Here is an 18,661-nt window from a genome sequence, read left to right as displayed (position 1 = left end):
CCGCCAATCCACATCAACCAAAGTATTATGCTTTTAGTAGTTTCCTTGTAAAACACATATTAAGTTTGATTTTCCATCGCCACCTGTCGCAGATTTTTGGGTTTTAATCCGAGCCTTTCAATTTGCACAATTGTGAGAAGGATATTTTACAAAACCGCTCTCTGTTGTATAGATCTTCTCTTATCAGTAGGGGTGCTTTGTTATGATTGCGTAAATTGACCCAGACATTCTAACTCGGTGGCGGGCGCAGGATTCTTGGCGTGGGAGGACCAAATCACAATTTTTTACATAAATTAATACCAAAATATCATCCTCATACAGCAATAACACAATTTTGAGGGAACATTTCTTCATAATTTTTATATACAAAACCTAAAATATAATAGAAATATTGCGATAATTAAAGAGTTTGCGGGGACGCAGGTCCCGCTTGCACCCCTGTGTCCACCTCTGTCCTAACTCATCATAATTAAGGGAGTGGTAGTACCGCGTGACGGTGCCGTGCCACGAGACAACCCAATCGTCGTCACTGGGGGGGGGGGTGGGGTTTTCCAGCTTGCAAGTGAGAGAGAGCTGACTTTGATGCATGCAAATCATGATGCCAAATGCGCGTGCGTCCGTGATGCGGTAATTGAAGAAGTCTCTGTTGCCGACCTTGATCGATCCCCTGTTAGCTCCGCTCTCTTTGACAATGTCCATTGAAAATAATCCCATTTCATTTGCTCCAAAAGAAAAAACTATGAAAGAGACCCACATCACAGGGAAATCTTCAATACAACTGTCGAGTGCTACGTCATCGTATCCCTTGTATAGTACTCATTCCGTCCCTTATTTAGAGTTCAGTATTTCATTTTGGGTTGTCCATTAATAAATGTCCATTTTGTAAAGTTATTTGGTAAAAGTTGGTGCATTGTCTATTTTGTCCCTAAAAGTATAATCCATTTTGAAAAGTTAGTGAGTAACAGTATAATGATGACGGGTAAGTAGGAAAAGTGGAAGAAAAAGTTGACGTGAAATGTATAATGATGATGTCTTTTTAGTAAGTTGGAGTTACGAAACAAGAGGACACTTAAAAAGGGACGGAGGGAGTAGTAGTTCGTGGTTTTATATCTCACTTACAGCAGTTTATTTAAGTTATGGGTGACCAATCTGATCGTTGACTAGCGGAGGTTGATTTGAAATCGGGATAAAGTGTCGTATGGACCGATTCTTGTAAAAGTTAGTACTAGCAGCTAAAACGGAACGAATTCCTAAGTTTTGAGCCTTGACGATTCAGAAAATCTTTTGACATTAAATTTTTGATACTCCATGATAATAGTTAAAACGTCTCAGAATTACTATATTCCAATTACCGGACTTCAATCAGGAAAAATGATGAATAAACATAACAACATTGGTGCTCATGCAGAATGGAATTAAAAAAAAAACCCACTACTCATTTGAGGCCTCGTTTGGTTTACCTTCCACTCATTTGGTTACCTTCCTTATTTGCTTATTATTTTATCTTGTTTTTTTGAAAGACACAGAATAAACTAGTAACAAAACTATTTGGACATTTGCTTATGAAAGACACAGAATAAACAAAACTATTTGACATTCAATTGGTTATTTGTTTTTTCCCTTTAATCTTGTTGATGAGTTAAGTAATTAAATAAGCAACTATAGTCAACCAAACCATCTATTTAGCTTGTTTTCTTTAGCAAATAAGAAAAGATAAATAAACGAGCCACTTGTGGAAACTCTATATCTAACTTAAAATCAATTGCCAATGAGTGTATAGGTCTTTTATCTCGACAATACACGGATGAACGACTGAAATTTGTTTGGCTAAGATGAAATTTGAGCCGTCCATTGCCGAAATGGACGGTCGGGATGGGAACAACACCCATGTTGTCTCCCGTCCTGAGTTGACAATTTATCATGCTCGTACGGAGCATGTGGAGGTTGATTATCATTTCATCATGGAGAAAGTTTATAAGTTAACAACTATTCTCAATCCATCACAAGCAAGTTAATCAAATGAAGTCAGTTAGCTAGTTAGTTAGTCATTAAGCAAGTCGTTAGGGGTGTTGAGTTAGAGAAGAATCTCAGTTAGTTACAGGGTTAGTACTGGAAGGTGGTTGAGCTATAAATAATCAACAATTAATCCCATGTGGTCTTGTATTTATTTTATTTATTTATTTATTTTGATATTTTCTTCATCTACTTCTTCTACTTCTCTCATATATATATTCTCTCATGATCATCTGGTTTTCTCAATACCACTGGGTGGAAATTTTTATTTAGGAAAATACAATCTTGTACCTTCGCACGCCTCTGTAAAAGTGGATTGACGGTTATCCACTTTCTTATACTAGGGTATGTTTGGTTGGATGGAATCAAGGTTGGAATGGAATAGTTATTCCAATGACTTACTTATTTCAATGTTTGGTTCACCATTTAATAATGGAATGATGATTCCAAATGGAATCACTATTCACCTTGGTAAAGGAATTGTCATTCCATCCAAAAAACTAAAGAATTGTTATTCCATTTCTTTGTCACACCAAAATTACTAGTGCCACTCCAACATTCACTATTGTCACACCAAAAATTACTATTGCCACTCCAAAAAATGCTATTGCCACTCCAAAAATTACTATTGTTACTCCAAAAATTACTATTGCCACACTATTCCATTGGAGATGAAAATGACCATTCCTAAGTACAACCAAACATGAGAATGGGAATGATTATTCCATTCTCAATTTCTCTAAATTCTATTTCATTCTTAATTCCATTCCTATTTACATTCCATTCCATCCAACCAAACGCACTCTAGATGTTCTTACTTCTTACCAATGAGGGGAAGGATAGGTGGTTGGAAATTCGGGATTGGTTGACAATGCCCTCGTAGTCCATGTTGGAGCTATACACATTCCTTACAGTATCCATAGTATCCATACGTGGTTGGACCTTAGCTTCGGCCCAGAAAAAATGTGTGACGGAGTCCCTTACAGATAGTAATTTGGTGTGACGGATAATACTTTCTGACGAAGATAGCGGGATACCATACCGACATTTTCGTTTATTCCGTAGCACAGAAAAATAAAATTAAAAAGGTACTCGTATGGGAAGATTTGTATAAGGGGCCCACGGGGTTTAGTATATACTATATATACTTCTACGTACATGTAGCCTTCTTGATGTCTGAAACCGCGGAAGGTTATGCTGTGCAGGCAAACACGGCCTTTTTCCTGTTTGAAGCCTGCAGGAAAACACGGCTTTTTTTAAGGAACGAATTTGGATAAAATGAATGCTAATTTTGACGGACACAGTCACACAGGGAAGGAGCACGTTCTCGTGAAGGTAAACAAAATTGCTCTTGGTTGAGGGAGAGCAACTTATTCACCCAGCAACAGTGTGCTCGTTTCGTGTCTAATTTTCACTATCAAAATTCCTCGACATTGGTAAGTGGTTTTTTCGCTTCAAAATTCATGACTCAAGAATTGAATTCTTAGATCAAACACTCGTCAATGTTTGATTGAGGTGAATTTTCACGTGGTTTCCTAACAAATGAATTGACAAGTTAAAAAAAAAAAAAGACCGGTTACTTTCAACAATGAAAGTACGACTCGTAATGAACAAAATTGCTCTCACGGTTGGGGTGTGGTAATCGGGGATTGGAAATTCTGTAGTATGCTCCCCCGTTGTGCACCCTGCAAGGCAGATCCGGACCGTCCATCTCGATAATCAATGTTTCAAATGTTTGTTATTTTTTACCGATCAAAGTTAATTATTACCGATAAAAGATAACAAACATATCTGAATCATTGATTATCGAAATGGACAGTCAGAGTCTACCCTGCAGGGTGCACTAGATAGAGTGCCCAACAGGAATATCATGGTAATTCATAGAACGACATTTTATATTGTGCGCGTGAAAAGCGTGTGTTTTCTTTTGTCATCACCCCCAATTTCAATCGCACTAGTCAATATCTCATGAGTCATGACCCATTTTGCACCATTTCTAATTTGCTATTCCTATACTACCCTTCTTCTTCTTTTTTTATCAGCCTAAACTACCCTTCTTGGCATAAGTATGATTTCAAGATTAGATCCTCCATCTAACTAAACTAAGAGGTATTTGAAGAGTCTTATGTGTTGGATAGTAAAGAACACATTTTAATTTATAGCTGGCCAAAAAAAAAAATTTAAAGTTAACAAATAACATTAGTTGGGAAATATACGGCAAGTACAATTTTAAAGTAAGAAAATCCAAGTATAAATTTTAAATTAGATCGACTATTTATTTTAGAATTGTGTTTGGCATGTCGTCTAACAAGTTGAATAATTCAGAACTCATATTTAAAGTAAAATAGCATCTTCTGAGGAGACAACTGACATCTCTAAGTTCCATCAAATAAGCATTGTTGGATCACGAGTCTATTTTTGTGACCTTTTTAAGGGTTTTAAAATTGGGAAGTCCAAACGAACACTACAGAACTTTACTTTCTCTTTACTCTTTATATATATACTAGCGAATGCTCGTGCCTGAAGGCACGGCGCAACACATTTTGAAGACAACTAAAGCTACAGATCGAACAATGAGCAAATGGTGGACAAAAAATGGGTAGGAACAAAGTAAAATATATGTTGTATATGTGCATGTCAAATTGGGGTGCAAAAAATATTCAAGCAAGTTAAAAATATCTCAAATCCATAAATCACCCAACACGCGTAATAAAACCGAATATATATTTGTAAAACTCAACCTAACAAATAAAAATTCCTCATGAAATTCCCAATCTATTAACAAAGCTCTTATCATGACGATCACATTGTTCGTTTGCCAGTCCTCGATATTCCTACATAAATAAGATAAAGAATTATTAAATTCATCACAGAATATGGACTGGTTTATGTATAATCTAAGTATGACAATGAAGAAAAAAGGACAACTTATGCCCCCTACAATCTTTGTAATCGTTTATTACCTTTGGAAATGTGCCAACACTCTTATGACCAATCAACTTTCAAAACAAAAGTCACCACAAAGGCACCATGGTCAAGACTCCCAGTTGTTGGGGCTGGAATAATTAACACATATGAGCTCCCATAATATTTAGAAATATAGTTTTTGAGCATTTACACCCTCATTATCCTGGCAAAACAATAATCAAATAAAGGTACTGCAATATTATTTTAATTTTATACAGTGTAATTTATACAATAAGCAAATAAAGGTAGTGCATGTTCGGGCCTGAAGGCACGGCTCGAACGATCAACACACGTAAATAAGTTTTGGACTCGCGATTTTATTTTTTCCTCAAATTCGGATCGTCGCACAAATCATGGAGTGAAAACTTTCAATGAATCATCACAATTTCCGTAATATAGTTTCTCAATACAGTATTGAAAATTCAAATGAGATTTGGAGGGTTTTGATATTGCCCGTGCCTGAAGGTGCGACAAAACATGTGTTGAAACAAAAATTGAATTGCCCTTTTTACCAATGAACACAAAATCTCCCATAAGACATGTTTCGTCACGCCTTCAGGCTGTGTCTCAAATAAACTTCAAACAGGGTCCATTTATTTGAATTATGTACATAAAGGACTACTCTTGCCTTTCCAAAAAAAAAAAAAAGGACTACTCTTCTCTACTAATAACCACGTTCTTCATTTAACCTGACTTCTCATCAAAAAACACAACTTGAATCGCAGCCAAATAAGCAGCAATGCTATAGCTGGAGTAGAGTGAATCTAATATTCAAAGCTGACAAATATCCAGAAATGTAAATGTAGAAAACAACAAATAATGCTACCTGAAGTTTATGTTTGAATGGTTCTTCGAAACTGGCCATTATGGGGGAACAAAAATATCACTGTCGGCTAAAAAGTCTTCCGTTAAAAAAAACCCCCTTTATATTACCAAGTCTTACTGCCTGCCAATCACCACCACGAACACCAACATGTCTTTTTACCAAGTCTCAAATACTGCAAGAATTGGAAAGAAAAAAGAAGTTTGGTATCAATCGACACATATCAATGTCAAAATATAGGATTAAGTAGCTTAAAAACTTAATCTAAGTGAAGCCATCTAAAAAAAGAAATTGATAACACACATTAGTACATTCTCGATATCGAGATTATCTCTATAATTATGTTAGAATCCATTATCTTCTTCGGTTTACCCTTCCAAAAAAATAGAGAAAGAACGATTATATTCAAAAAATGACAGTGGGATATTGTCTTGTTTCTTAGGCCAAGCTTTCCTTAAACAAATAAACCTCCATGATAAAAGAACGCCACATTTTTCTCTCATTGCCATTAACTACTGGAAAAGAAATAGTGCTTTATGTAATTCTCCAGGGTTTTCCCATAGCAAAGTGAATGAACATACTTACAACAAAGAAAATAAAGCTCTCATCCTGCATTCAACTATCTGATCCAACGTTTGGGCAATACGTCTTTTAGAAAGCATGTTGAGAAACCACTTTACTGAGGCTACTGATTCATTGCAAGTTTTTCCATTTCCTCTTTCGTTATAAAGTTTTACTATTTCAACAATTTTGTTCCTAGGATCATGATAGACACCGTGAACATGGTAATAGCACCGTAAAAGCTAATACACATAAGTTGTTCTTCGAACTACTCAGTTGTCTTTTGGCAAGAATTAATGATTTGTATGCTAAACAGTGATCGCCTAAGCTGGTTTACTTAATGACAAATAAAAAAGAGGCTTAGTTTCACAAACATCGTTTGTGGTCCTTTGTTCCAAACAAAGGCACTGGATTAAGAAGGATCATGCTTTTAGGCCAAGTTGTCCCGTATCTTATTATCAACTTCCAAATCAAACCTAAGATTCATCATCCCCTTGTTCTTAACTTCCAAATCAAACCTAGGATTCATTCGTCTTTGGTTTATTTGACTGACACCTGGGAGTGGAGACTGGGTGAGGTTGGAGGCTCCCAATGTTATTGGGTCCCAACATCATTGGGTGTAGTTGGCTCGTTAGAGCTTCCGGCCCGTAGAAGCTTAATCCCCAAATATACCATCTGCAAAAGAGAACACCCACACACTGAGCTTCAAGAGAAAATGGTAGGAATAGAAGAACATAGAATGAGGAAAACCAAAGCTTTCGTGCATGGCAATCAAAGGTTGGAGGCTCCAATATGACTGGGTTCCCAACACCATTGCATATTCTTGGCCTAGTAGAGCTTTTACAAGTTGGATAGAACTATAGAAGCTTAATCTCCAAATACACCATATGCCCAACAAAAACCAAAACACTGAGCTTCATAGAATGAGCTGAAGAAATGCAAGATTGATAAGCAATTGATAGAGAACTAAAGCTTCACAAATTGCTATAAGCAATCCAGCCAAATGATTAGGATTGATTTCAAACACAATTAGTGAATCCTATAGTTAAACAATCAGAACACAAAATGAACCAAAAAAAAAATTGTGTTTTGAACAAAAGCATCCATGGAAAGCTAATAACGAATTTGAACCTCCAATGAGTTACCTTGATGTGTTAATTTTGTGTTCAATTAACTCATCAAGAATTTGAAAGCTAATATATTAGGCAAGGCTTGAACGATAAGCACACACAAATAAATATTGGACTCACATTCAATATATCAACCCGTGCCCAACGAATCCAACTATGCGAAAAACAATTACCAAAGCATATGCACTGACCTGTTTAACTTGGATCAGCAAATAAAAAACAAACAATTTTTCAATCCCTAACTGTCTTGCCCAACTTAGATAAGTCTGGATGTATATTCTGAGTTATTACCTTCAATCAAATAATCTAATGGATTTGATCCCCTAATTGTCTTTCGCTATAATGTAGTTGCGAGGCCTGCCAAAAAATATGAAAGAGCAATCTTGATAAGCACGGATAAGAAGCAATTAGGGTAGCAATATCATCCAGTCCGGATTAGGAACTTCTAAACCACTAAAAAAATTCCTATGAAATACAAAAAATAAATAACTTCATTCTCTTTCTCACGAATCTGTCAAATACCCCAAATGGGACATGATTACACATCTAGTCATCTAATATTTAAAACTATTCACAATGCAACTTTAGCTTGCCACGGTGTACCAAACAGTTCATTGGCAGAACTCTTACAAACAAAACAAAAAAAAACTCAAACACATATATGTACCTAATTTTTCCGGTAAACCCATATGCTAATTTGGAAATTGATGTAGAAAAACTCCCACATATGAAAAACAGTTTCTAAATTTCACCTTTGACCCTTGTTTCATGATCGACAACCACAATCCATTATTCGATCAGTGAGAGAATGGCAATTGCTCTTTAATTCTTCAGTTTGGACAATACCCAAACATAAATCAAGTTCTTTATCAGTCTTTGTCAAATAGCTAGGATTGAGATGGCTTACCTGAAGAAAGAAGTGGTGACGATGCAGCCGATCGCGAGCATGAAGATGGCTAGGGTTGGGTACCACTCGTCGGGGACCGGGCTCGATATGGGTTTCACTAATTGACCATGTTTTCAGTTCCAAAAGGAAAATACATAATGCAAAAATTAGAAAATAGAAACAAAAAAGAAACGAAATAAAAGAGAGGGGGGAGAAATTTGATACTACAATTTTCATATTTGCGATCGGCTTTTCTGTTTGTCTGAAAGACTCTGAACACTCAATGATTATACTCCCGGAGGAGTTGATGAGGCTTGCAGAGAAGATGCAGGGAGAGAGAGAGAGAGGTTTTTGTAATCAGAAAATAGAAACAAAAAAGAAACGAAATAGAAGAGAGGGGAGAGCGGTGGCGGCCGTCTTTGGTTGTTGAGGGTGGCGGTGGCTAAGCTGCGTGAGGGCCGGCCGTATTCGTAGAGAGAGAGAGAGAGAGAGAGAGAGAGGAGGGTTTGAAATCTTTGGATTTTGGAAATCGGATTTCCATATTGAACGGGGAATGTGTGATTAGAAAATAATCAACAAATGTGAAGTATTTACGGGTCTGCCATTGTATAATGGAGGGTGGAGATTTATGTAGGCATGAGGATAAATCTAGAGCGTTGGTTGTCTTTTGGATTCAAACACAGCTCTGTTTTATTATGTAGGCATGAGGATAAATCTAGAGCGTTGGTTGTCTTTTGAATTCAAACACAGCTCTGTTTTATTATATAGATAGTAATAGTCGGATAGGATAGGAATAAGGGCCTAAAATCTATCAAAAAGGCACTCAAAGAGATATTTTTTTGCTGCCCTTGCACTGGAAGGGGGTTTGACTAATAAACCTTAGTACAATTTTTTTATTTTTGAGTTTTAATTTCTACATATTGATGCCATTAATATTTAGCATCTCTTTTTTACTAGTGCAAAATTCAATGCTAATTTCTCCAATTTGTTGGAGTTTTGAAAAATCAGTTAGAATCAAAGTTACATGGGGTAAACCTTAATTCGGTATAATTTTATGTTTACGGAACAAAATGAATTTGTATTGGCTTGATGTCACAATTAAAATGGATGCGAAAGAGAGCTGGGAAGAAAGGAATGAGAAACAAAATCAGAAAGCTATTTTTCTGGCCAAGAAAGCTTTATATAGCAGTCTCACAAAATCAGAAAGCTTCTCTCTCTCTCTCTCTCTCTCTCTCTCTCTCTCTCTCTCTCTCTCTCTTGAGACGATAATAGAGATACTCGTAAGTAACCGAATATTCGATGTTTTCATGAACTCAAACTCCAAATCCTCCCTTGTAGAAATGAACTAAGAGGATACAACCACTTCATGGGTCTTTTTTGTGACATCTTTCAGATGAGTTGCATATTGAAAATTGTCTGGGGGGACTTTTCAACATTTATTTCTTGCATTGAAATGGAAATCTACCGTTTTCAACCATAAGTAGAGTGGATACAAATCCTACCGTAATTAAATATGTCATTAAACTCATAATAACGTTAAAGTTAATGGAAAGCTAAGTTTGAGGTTTAACACCCAAAAATGAAAGGGTCCAAATCCTAATATTAGCCTTTGGGGTTATATCATAAATTTTTCATGGATGAAATGACAAGGTCAAGACATCTACTCAGATGCACATTTCTAAGGTTGCGTTTGGATTAAGAATTTGTGCAGAGATTTACTGAGGAAATTGAAAACATAACATGAAACGATCAAATTCATTCTTTGGTCTCCCAACCATTTTCGTTTCTCATGATAAATAAATTCTTCCACAAGCACGTATACCAAACACAGCCTAAAGGGATGGCCAAAGCTCTTGCAAAAGTGAGTGACAGGAAAAATGGTGAAGTGCCTCAGCAACGGTGCTTTACAATGGTTCTTATCTTGGCCCACCATTCCCATAAAATAGTTGGCAAATTACCATTTAATCAGCTGATATCATAGTGCCTAGCTTCTAAGACTACAATTTCGCCAACATTGACATAAAGCCCAGAATCACACAAACTGAAATAAATTGCTGAAACTAAGAAACTGAGATACATAGCCGAAACTAACTGAGATAGATAGTCGAACCTAAGAAACACGTATATGTTGAAGAAATCATGCGCCCTCAACTTTGGTCAAATTAGCCAATGTTTCACTCCGATTGTAAAACAAGAACAAAGAAAATGAGAACCAACTCACAATGTAAATGCTAAATAAGAGAAACTCGGGTCAACCACAAGAAAGAGAGAAGGGCTCACGTAATTGCTGGTTAGCATCTGCAAATCAACCTCTAAACCTCCCATACAGGGCATCAACTAAGCCGGTCATCTAAACAGAAGCAAAGTACCATGAACCGGAAACCATCTTCACATTGAGTTTCCCCAGCCCATATTTGAGTACATGGGCATAGTATTATGAACGGGTTGGCTAGCATTATTATAAGGCCCTGAGACCCTATTAAATGGACTGCCACCATTCTCATCAGACGACTCACTTGAGTGTCCTTGGGAGGGAGGACTTTCCGCAGCAACTGGTTCACTGAAGTTCAACATATTGGACATTGATGCTGAGGGTGGCCCTGATTTTGATTTCTTTCCATCTGCAATGAAGCTACCAACAATAACCTGGTAGTGCATCAAACAAGTTTCAGACTTGGGATAAAGACATCATCTGATTAGATCCTCTTCTCCTAAAGCATCAAACATTTGTTGGAATCCATATGGCGTGGCCGCATGGGATATGAGTATTGGGTGTGGGTGTGGGTGTGTCCATGCACCAAACCGCATAAAGTCTAGATTGCAAATTTACGGATATGTACTTAATGTTGGATTCAGATACGTGGACATCTCAGAAACAATTTAACATGTTAATTGTTTTGAATTCCAACCAAAGGAGTTATCGCTTAGGAAGAGCTTAAACGTCTACAAGAGAGGAGGGAAAACAAAAAGAAATTTCTATGACCCAACACTGTGAGAGTCTAGAATTTTCTTTTATCCTACCAAGACTATGAGCTTCATCAAAATGTCGAGACAATTCGAACGGTGTGGGTCCCAAAAAATACATTTTGCTACGACGGATGAGATCACTTTCAGCCAATGGCTGCGTAATGGAAGTTCCTTTAGGCATATTATCACAAATCAAAGTCTTTATTTAGGTATGGCCCGTATGGGGGATGGAATAGGACCCATATCCCACACCCCTATACCCTTTGTCATATCAAGTGGACATAGGCACATGAGGGATGAGATTTCATGTAACACTCGACATTCGTGTTCCTTGGACACACAAATACTAGTTCGTATCTGCTAAACACATAGTAACACAAAATAGAGGGAAAGTGGCAAATGGTAACAGAACCAGTACCTGTACTGGTGTTGCTGCCACAAGCATTCCTGCAACTCCACCACCTAAAACTCGTCCATCTGACCCTGCCAAGGACACACTAAGACCACCTGTTCTGCTGCGGCTACCATTACTTTCTGACAGGAAGAAAGAACCTGACAAAGAGATAATTTCAAATCGGCCCTGCAGAGAAAATTGTCACCATTATTACCAATAATCGGACAACAAAGGGCATCTATGGATTTACAAACAAACTGAGTTTTGCAGAAATTAGAGCTTACCACCACCTTAGCACCGGATTGCAAATCAAATATACAAATGTAAGCTGGCGACATATGAGGTGCCATAGAAAATATGTTGCAGTAGAAGCATCCATAGGGAAAAGGGTTCCTCAAAAGGAGAACAAGGGAAAGACTGTACTTTTCCCTTTTGAAACTAGATGAAGTATTCTGAGTTGACTAAAGAACGAAAGAAGAAAACGCAGTAAACTTTTCTTTTTACTGCACATTCATAACTTATGGTATGTATTAGACATCCAGTGGAGAGGAGAGGCCACAGGGGAGGAGGGAGCTATGGGACTCAATTTTCAAAAATCCCCATTGTTGCTAGAGCTTTGTAACTTAATTACTTCATTTGACCAATTAAAATAGTGATATTATTCCAATTTCCAACCAATAATTAAGTATAGAATTGCCCCCAGCGTTCCAACAAGCTACTAAAAGAAAATGTTACTACTATACAAATTTGAAGAAGTCACGATACCTTCCAGGTTTATTAAAAAAAAATATCTTTATTTTTTGCATGACAAATGACCCTTTCATGCAGCTTTCGTGAAATTTGAAAAATCATGAAGTGTTGTTTTAAATCAATTTTATATCTTCTCAATGTGTATATGATTTCTATTTACAACTGTTAATACCAATTATGTTTCCAATATTAGGAAAGATAATAATGCTTGATTTCTAATGACCCCACTGGCTAATTTCTAGCTCCGTGCCTGAGAGGCCGCCTACTTTTACGTCAATCTACTTTACATTACCCAAAACATGAGCTTGATCTCAATTACCAGCTAGTTATCAGTATCCTTTACACCATCCCAGAAGGATTCGGGTCCGCTCCCAATAGCTTGTCCATCTTTTAACATGAGCAAGACACCTCATTAATGAGGTTATCTCAAGACTACTATGCAGCCACGTCCTGAGTTCTAGCAGATAAATGGAACGACGACTACGTTTTGGGGGTACCACAAAATCAAATTTTACCCCACCGCAAAGGGCCCACTAGCTCTCTCTCTCACTATAGTTTATCAAGCTGAACCAGTTGAATAGCAGATCACAAGGGAAAAGTTGAATCAGCGGACATCACCACCTCTTTATCCACTGTCGTTCCTCTCCACTTTCAGTAATGATCTATCATCCAAAATCAGTGCCAGTGAAACAGGATCCCGCACTTCATTTTCTTGAGAATTGTAAGTGTTGGGAAGAAAATACAGGGAAAAAATGATGTTTTATGTCAATACAATCTCGGTTATTGTTATCGACACTACTTCTAAGTCTTCTATAGTCCAATACTAATACATTCATGGTTAATTCCATGGGAAGATGTAGAGCAGAGAGAGGAAAGAGAGTTAAAAATGAACCCAACCGACAAAAACAACGAAAACCGCTGCCGTTGAATGGTTTGCTAGCAGTGGCTCACCATCAAATATTGTGGGTACTAACACGTTTCCAAATCATAACCACCACCACCTCATTTTTGAGCCATCTAACGGCCGCCGATGATTGTCTCATCGAAAGACTCCAGAGAATGAGATGATGGAGAGAGAAAGAAGGCAGAGGGGGCTCTATGCTCTTGAAAATAGCGTAAGAGAGAGAGAGAGAGAGAGAAATGGGAGCTCCTACCGTTTTAAGTTTCCTTACATGAAAACAACTTTGTCGCCATTATCTCTTACAATTGGCGACGTGGCCGCAGTTTAACCCTTAGATAACCTCATTAAAGAAGTGTTCTGGTCTTATTAAAAGGTTGACAAGATCTTTAGAGGGAAGATATTGACAGAAGATCTGGACCCATCCCACAAAGCCAGGGGCAGACACACCGTAATGGTTGGGGTGCCAGGCACCCCTTGTTTTTGCCTCCACATGTTTGGCATATCTACACACAAATGCCCTAAGCTATATTGACACATCCCATACAAGGCTCAAACTCAATTTAAATTTTTAATAATTTCAGTAAACCTGTAACGTTTTGATTTAGGGTCTAACCTAATAAGTGGGGCTTTTTATTTGGATTCTAATCAAATAAGTTCAGAATTTCTATTATGTTGAATTTAGATTTACTGCATGTTCATAGCCAATGTTTCATGACTTAAAAGACTGTCCAGTTTTATTTTGCTAGGTGGTTGTGTTTTAAAAAATTTATTTTTCTGTCTTTTTATATATACTTCTGCGAAGCTTGAATCAAAACCATTTGTATTTTTTCTTAGGATTTTTAGTGCTACATTTTAACTTTTTCTCATGACTCGAACTTGTTAAAATTGTGACACCCCCTAAACCAAAATCATGATTCCCCCACAGCAGCAAACCAAATGTAGAGGACTTCTCCTACCCAAGGTTTTTTTGGATCTGTACCCAAGGTTCATAAGCAAAATTAATCCAGGCCTTCCACCAACCACAAGGCACAAACTGGAAGTGAACCTCTGTCAGAACCTACTATTGTAACAAAATAAGGGCCTACCACTACTTCCAATCAATTTGAAGTACGTTAAATAAGCTAAAATAACCAATATACTTACTCAAACAACACTAATAACTTGATTGCCTTCAACCAGTGTTGGGTGGTATGTGTCTTAGTGTTAGATTCATCTAATTGCATCTCAGTGACACGGGGACACGCCAAGATATCAATATAATTCGCTACAAATATGTTATATAGCTTGTACACGGGGACACGGCAAAATAATCATATTCCTTAGTACAGATCTGTCATTTTCTCAGTGAATGGCGTCTACAATGTGCCTCAGCATTTTATGCACAATGCAGGAGGTTTGTCCCTATTTCAGGACAAACTTTGAATTATAAAATATGCTGGCTAGATGAATGTCCATCCAAATATGTCAGACACGGATCCATACCCTTATCCGAGTGTTGAATGCCTGACATAAGTACTTTATACATTTGGAAGAGTCCATATCAGGTTGCTAACCAAGCAATAGTGCTAGTCCAAAGGATCTATTCACTGGTACCAGTAAGACATGCATGAAAAGCAAATGCCGATCAGCTACAGGTCTAACATCCTTCAGGCTTTGCATATAGCTGGTAGCGAGATTGGTAAGCTAGTGATTGATAGAGCGAACGTCACAGGAAAAGAATCAGATCTCATCTGAGGTGGTAGAAATCTTGCTCTTTAACCAAAACCGCATTCTCCTGATAGAATACATGCATCTAAACATGGACGAGGTTAAAATCAAATTAATGATACCTGGAATGGAATTCCCTCAATGTGAGGAGAAATGAAGCCCAAAATGATGTCAAATAGAAAATCTTATCACAAAGCCTATCAAAGTCTTCTTCCTCGTCTACAAAGACTCTACCATTGTTTTCCCACTATGTCAACCAAATCACTTCACATACTACACTTCTCCGAATCTTATTATCTAATAATCTTAGCATTCGAATACATATACAAATTTTGTATAGAGGTCAATCAGATTTCACCTTATCTGTTCTTTCGAATACAGACTAAAAAATAGTGTGACTGAAAAGAAAGCATTGGAAAAGAAAAATGATAGATCTTAGGCTGCTAAGCAAACCAAACTTCACATAATTCTCTCACATGGAGGTTCATTCCAAGCCAGTTTCCCCTTCCAATGAAAAGTCAGATCCTACAATACTGCCTCATTATTTAGCCACATTGATTTGCTCTCTTCAAATGCCATTTTCAAGAGAACAAATCATCAAGTTTGAACCAATAAACAAAAAAACTAATATCCGATTTGAACCAAGTCTGGATCAGCATATGGTACTAGGTATTCCAAGTACTACGGAGGGATGCATCACTTTGTTTGAGCTTTTTTTTCCTCTGCATACACTGTATAAGTGGTGTGCAAGACCACAACTATTGGCGTGCTTTCTCCATGCTCTCCAAAAGTTAAAAGCAAAGAACGCTGAAAGAATACAAAAAGGTCAGCATGAACCCCGCTACCCAAAAACGACTCATTCTCCACATTCTGGAAAAAAGCCCGTGTTCAGTGGAGATGCCTATCCAGACAGGTCGCATAAACAAACTCTGTGACGTCACACTCCTTATTCCAGCGGATATGCATACACTAGGCAGGCATAAAGGACTTCCTACATTCTTACCTAGGCCACATAACGTGGGAGTGAGTATGGATGCGAAAGCGCGAAGGTGCAAGAGCATGGTTTATGAAAGTATTTTGAGAGTGAGAGCATCGTAAAACGTGTATATATGTAGATGTACACTTTATCTTTCTTAGAATCTAGATCTCACTGTTTGAAAGGAAAATCATCAGCAGTTGGCCATTTTGTCCTTAATCTTCTAGCCCCACGTCGTTCAATAGTTAGAGGCTAAAGAGTCTTTCAATCTATAAAAATCCTACTGTTGCCCACGTTGCTTGTGCAAGCTGTCCTCATCAAAGCTGTGTGGTTTGAGTTTTGCCCAGGGGAGTTTGACAGATGTGCTTCTAGCAACTAAAAACCGCTTTTGTTTTCAACTTCGCGCATAGACATAACTCAGGTCTTGCATCGAATCCGAATTCTCCTTCAATTCGTCACCCCCGCAATTTCAGTGTGAGAACAGTGGGTATGTTGAGCTAGTAATGTGACTTAGATTCCACTTAATGACAAAGCAAAAGCAGCATGCATAGCCCACTCATTACAAACCTCATATGTCACAGTGCCACCAGACATTGCTGGCTGGCGAAGGGTGATATTGCTGACAGCACCATTAGCAGACAGAATACAAACAGTACGTGGTCCTTGCTGTGAAAAAGCCATGATCTGTGATGCTATATCCTGGAACACATAAAACAAAGGTAACTACAATCAATGTTACAAAATAACAACACACATGAGTTGAACACTAACAAAAATTCGTAAGCAAGAAAAAATAAACCATAAATCCACACTACGACACTTACCATCAGCTATAACAGCCCAAAGCCCCCCACACCCCAGGATAAAAAACCACAAAAAACAAAAAGGTTCATATGGTTGAGAGGTTTGACGGTAAAGTAAAAAGGAAATGCCACAATGATAAAAGTCCTCAGGTACCATCAGAAACCTGTTCAAAAGATTTATTTTCCTTCTCCTTTTCCTTTATTTTTCAAATAGTTACAAAATACATTATCCATCCACAAAGGGAAATAGCTTCCATTCAAACATAGCAGTATAGCACAATGCTCATCAATGTGTTAAAACATGATTGTTCATAAGCAGCAAGGTAGCTTTGAAGAGGTGTTAATTACCTCACTAACGCTTAGTAAAACCTACATTAAATGAACTGCTTATTCTCTAACCTAAAGACCACTGAAGAACTTTATGCAAATCATGAAAAGAATATGAAAGCCCCATCCAATATTTGTCTTGTATATTACACAGGTCAAGTGCATAGCCAGAATTGCTCTCAAACATAATCAGAGTTAACGCCATCGCTGTTCAATACGATCATCCATAACCTGATTTATCGTTCACTTATTCAAAAAATGCAAACTACTTAAATTAATGTCACTTGGCCAATTATTATATATCCAAACCTAACCAAATTCACAGGGTCTTGCAATAACTGAAGCCTCTACTTATAAATCATCTCATGGCTGGTGACTTAATGTCACTAAGAAGTTACTAAATCTCCCCTATGAAACAACTACCAATATTTCAAGTTCATTACCTCCCCCGCTTTGACCAATATAACATGCGGCGTAAAACTAACCCCGAACGATCCTGCAAACCAAAGAAATCAATTTGCCAAACAAGTTACACACTTATTGTGATTCTGTGAACTCAAGTAGGAAGACAGCGTAATAATCGACGAATACCTAAGGCATCCAATTGTTTCTTTCCCGACCCAGGCGGCCGCCCCCTGCTCCGCTTCGCCTGGGAGGGGTCCGAGGACGTCTGCCCACCGCCGGAATCCCCGTGGCCCACCACGGCCAAGGGCGAGGCAGCGGTTAATGGGGTTACAGGGGAAGGAGAGGGGGCCAGCCCGAGCGCAATGTTGCTGTCGGGCGAGTACTTCCTCGGCCGGCCCCGCTTCTTCTTCCCCGACTCAATGCTGAACCCAGACGGTGCCGGCGGCGGCAGTACCAGGTGTGATCCGTCGCCGTATTGCAAGTTCATGGACTCCATGGGCTTTGGTCCCCCGGAATTGAAAGGGAACCTAGGGTTTTGCAACAGGGGAGAGTTAGCGTTAATGGTATTGTTGTTGTTGGGTAAATTGGGAGTGTTATATGAGTTTGGTGGTGGGCCCGCCATCATGCCCGGCGGCGGTTGTGGGTGGTGGTGGTGTGGTGGTAGTGGTTCTCTTAAGTCCATTGGGAATGGGAGTTGGTTTTGGGACTGGTGTCTACTTGAAACCTACTATAAATACATAGAGAGAGAGAGAGAGAGAGAGAGAGAGAGAGAGAGAGAGAGAGAGAATTGGGAGAGATGGAGGGTTTTTAGGAATCTAGGGTTTAGAGGATATGTTTGAGTTCATTGATTGATGATGCTATGCTACTTGGAGTGGAGTTGGATGTTTGTAGGGTTGCAAGTACCAGTTCAAATACGTCACCTGAGAAAACGAAAGAGGAAAATGCTGCGCTTATTAGGGGCTGTTTGGCAACCTTTTTTTTTTTTTTTTTTTTTTTTTCTAAACTCAAAAAATGGCTGATTTATTTATTTTTCTATTACTACAAGCTCGGA

The 18,661-nt window shown here is 38.1% G+C and overlaps 1 protein-coding gene and 2 long non-coding RNA genes across 4 annotated transcripts; 1 reads left to right on the top strand and 2 right to left on the bottom strand.

The window, feature by feature from the left end:
* Positions 1 to 5,330: 5,330 nt before the first annotated feature.
* On the bottom strand, positions 5,331 to 8,541 carry LOC131333737 (uncharacterized). Of its 2 annotated transcripts, none has more exons than XR_009201878.1 (3): positions 8,402 to 8,541; positions 6,920 to 7,039; positions 5,331 to 5,978 (listed from the first exon to the last, which is right to left on the bottom strand). It is a non-coding gene; the product is annotated as an uncharacterized LOC131333737 (long non-coding RNA). The 2 variants fall into 2 exon arrangements; XR_009201879.1 differs by lacking the exon at positions 8,402 to 8,541 and adding an exon at positions 8,247 to 8,336.
* A 1,917-nt stretch (positions 8,542 to 10,458) lies between these two features.
* On the bottom strand, positions 10,459 to 18,549 carry LOC131333694 (AT-hook motif nuclear-localized protein 8). The gene is given in 6 exon segments (XM_058368362.1): positions 10,459 to 10,798; positions 10,800 to 11,026; positions 11,766 to 11,927; positions 16,643 to 16,774; positions 17,649 to 17,701; positions 17,797 to 18,549. Coding segments are annotated over 6 exon segments (1,155 nt in total). The 5' UTR covers positions 18,293 to 18,549; the 3' UTR covers positions 10,459 to 10,713.
* Positions 11,934 to 13,071, top strand: LOC131333741 (uncharacterized). The gene is made up of 2 exons (XR_009201884.1): positions 11,934 to 12,197; positions 12,796 to 13,071. It is a non-coding gene; the product is annotated as an uncharacterized LOC131333741 (long non-coding RNA).
* Positions 18,550 to 18,661: the final 112 nt, after the last annotated feature.

Source organism: Rhododendron vialii, chromosome 7a, assembly GCF_030253575.1.
Source record: "Rhododendron vialii isolate Sample 1 chromosome 7a, ASM3025357v1".
Lineage (NCBI taxonomy): Eukaryota > Viridiplantae > Streptophyta > Magnoliopsida > Ericales > Ericaceae > Rhododendron > Rhododendron vialii.
Note: the sequence above shows the minus strand (reverse complement) of the source record. Positions and strands in the feature narration are given on the sequence as shown.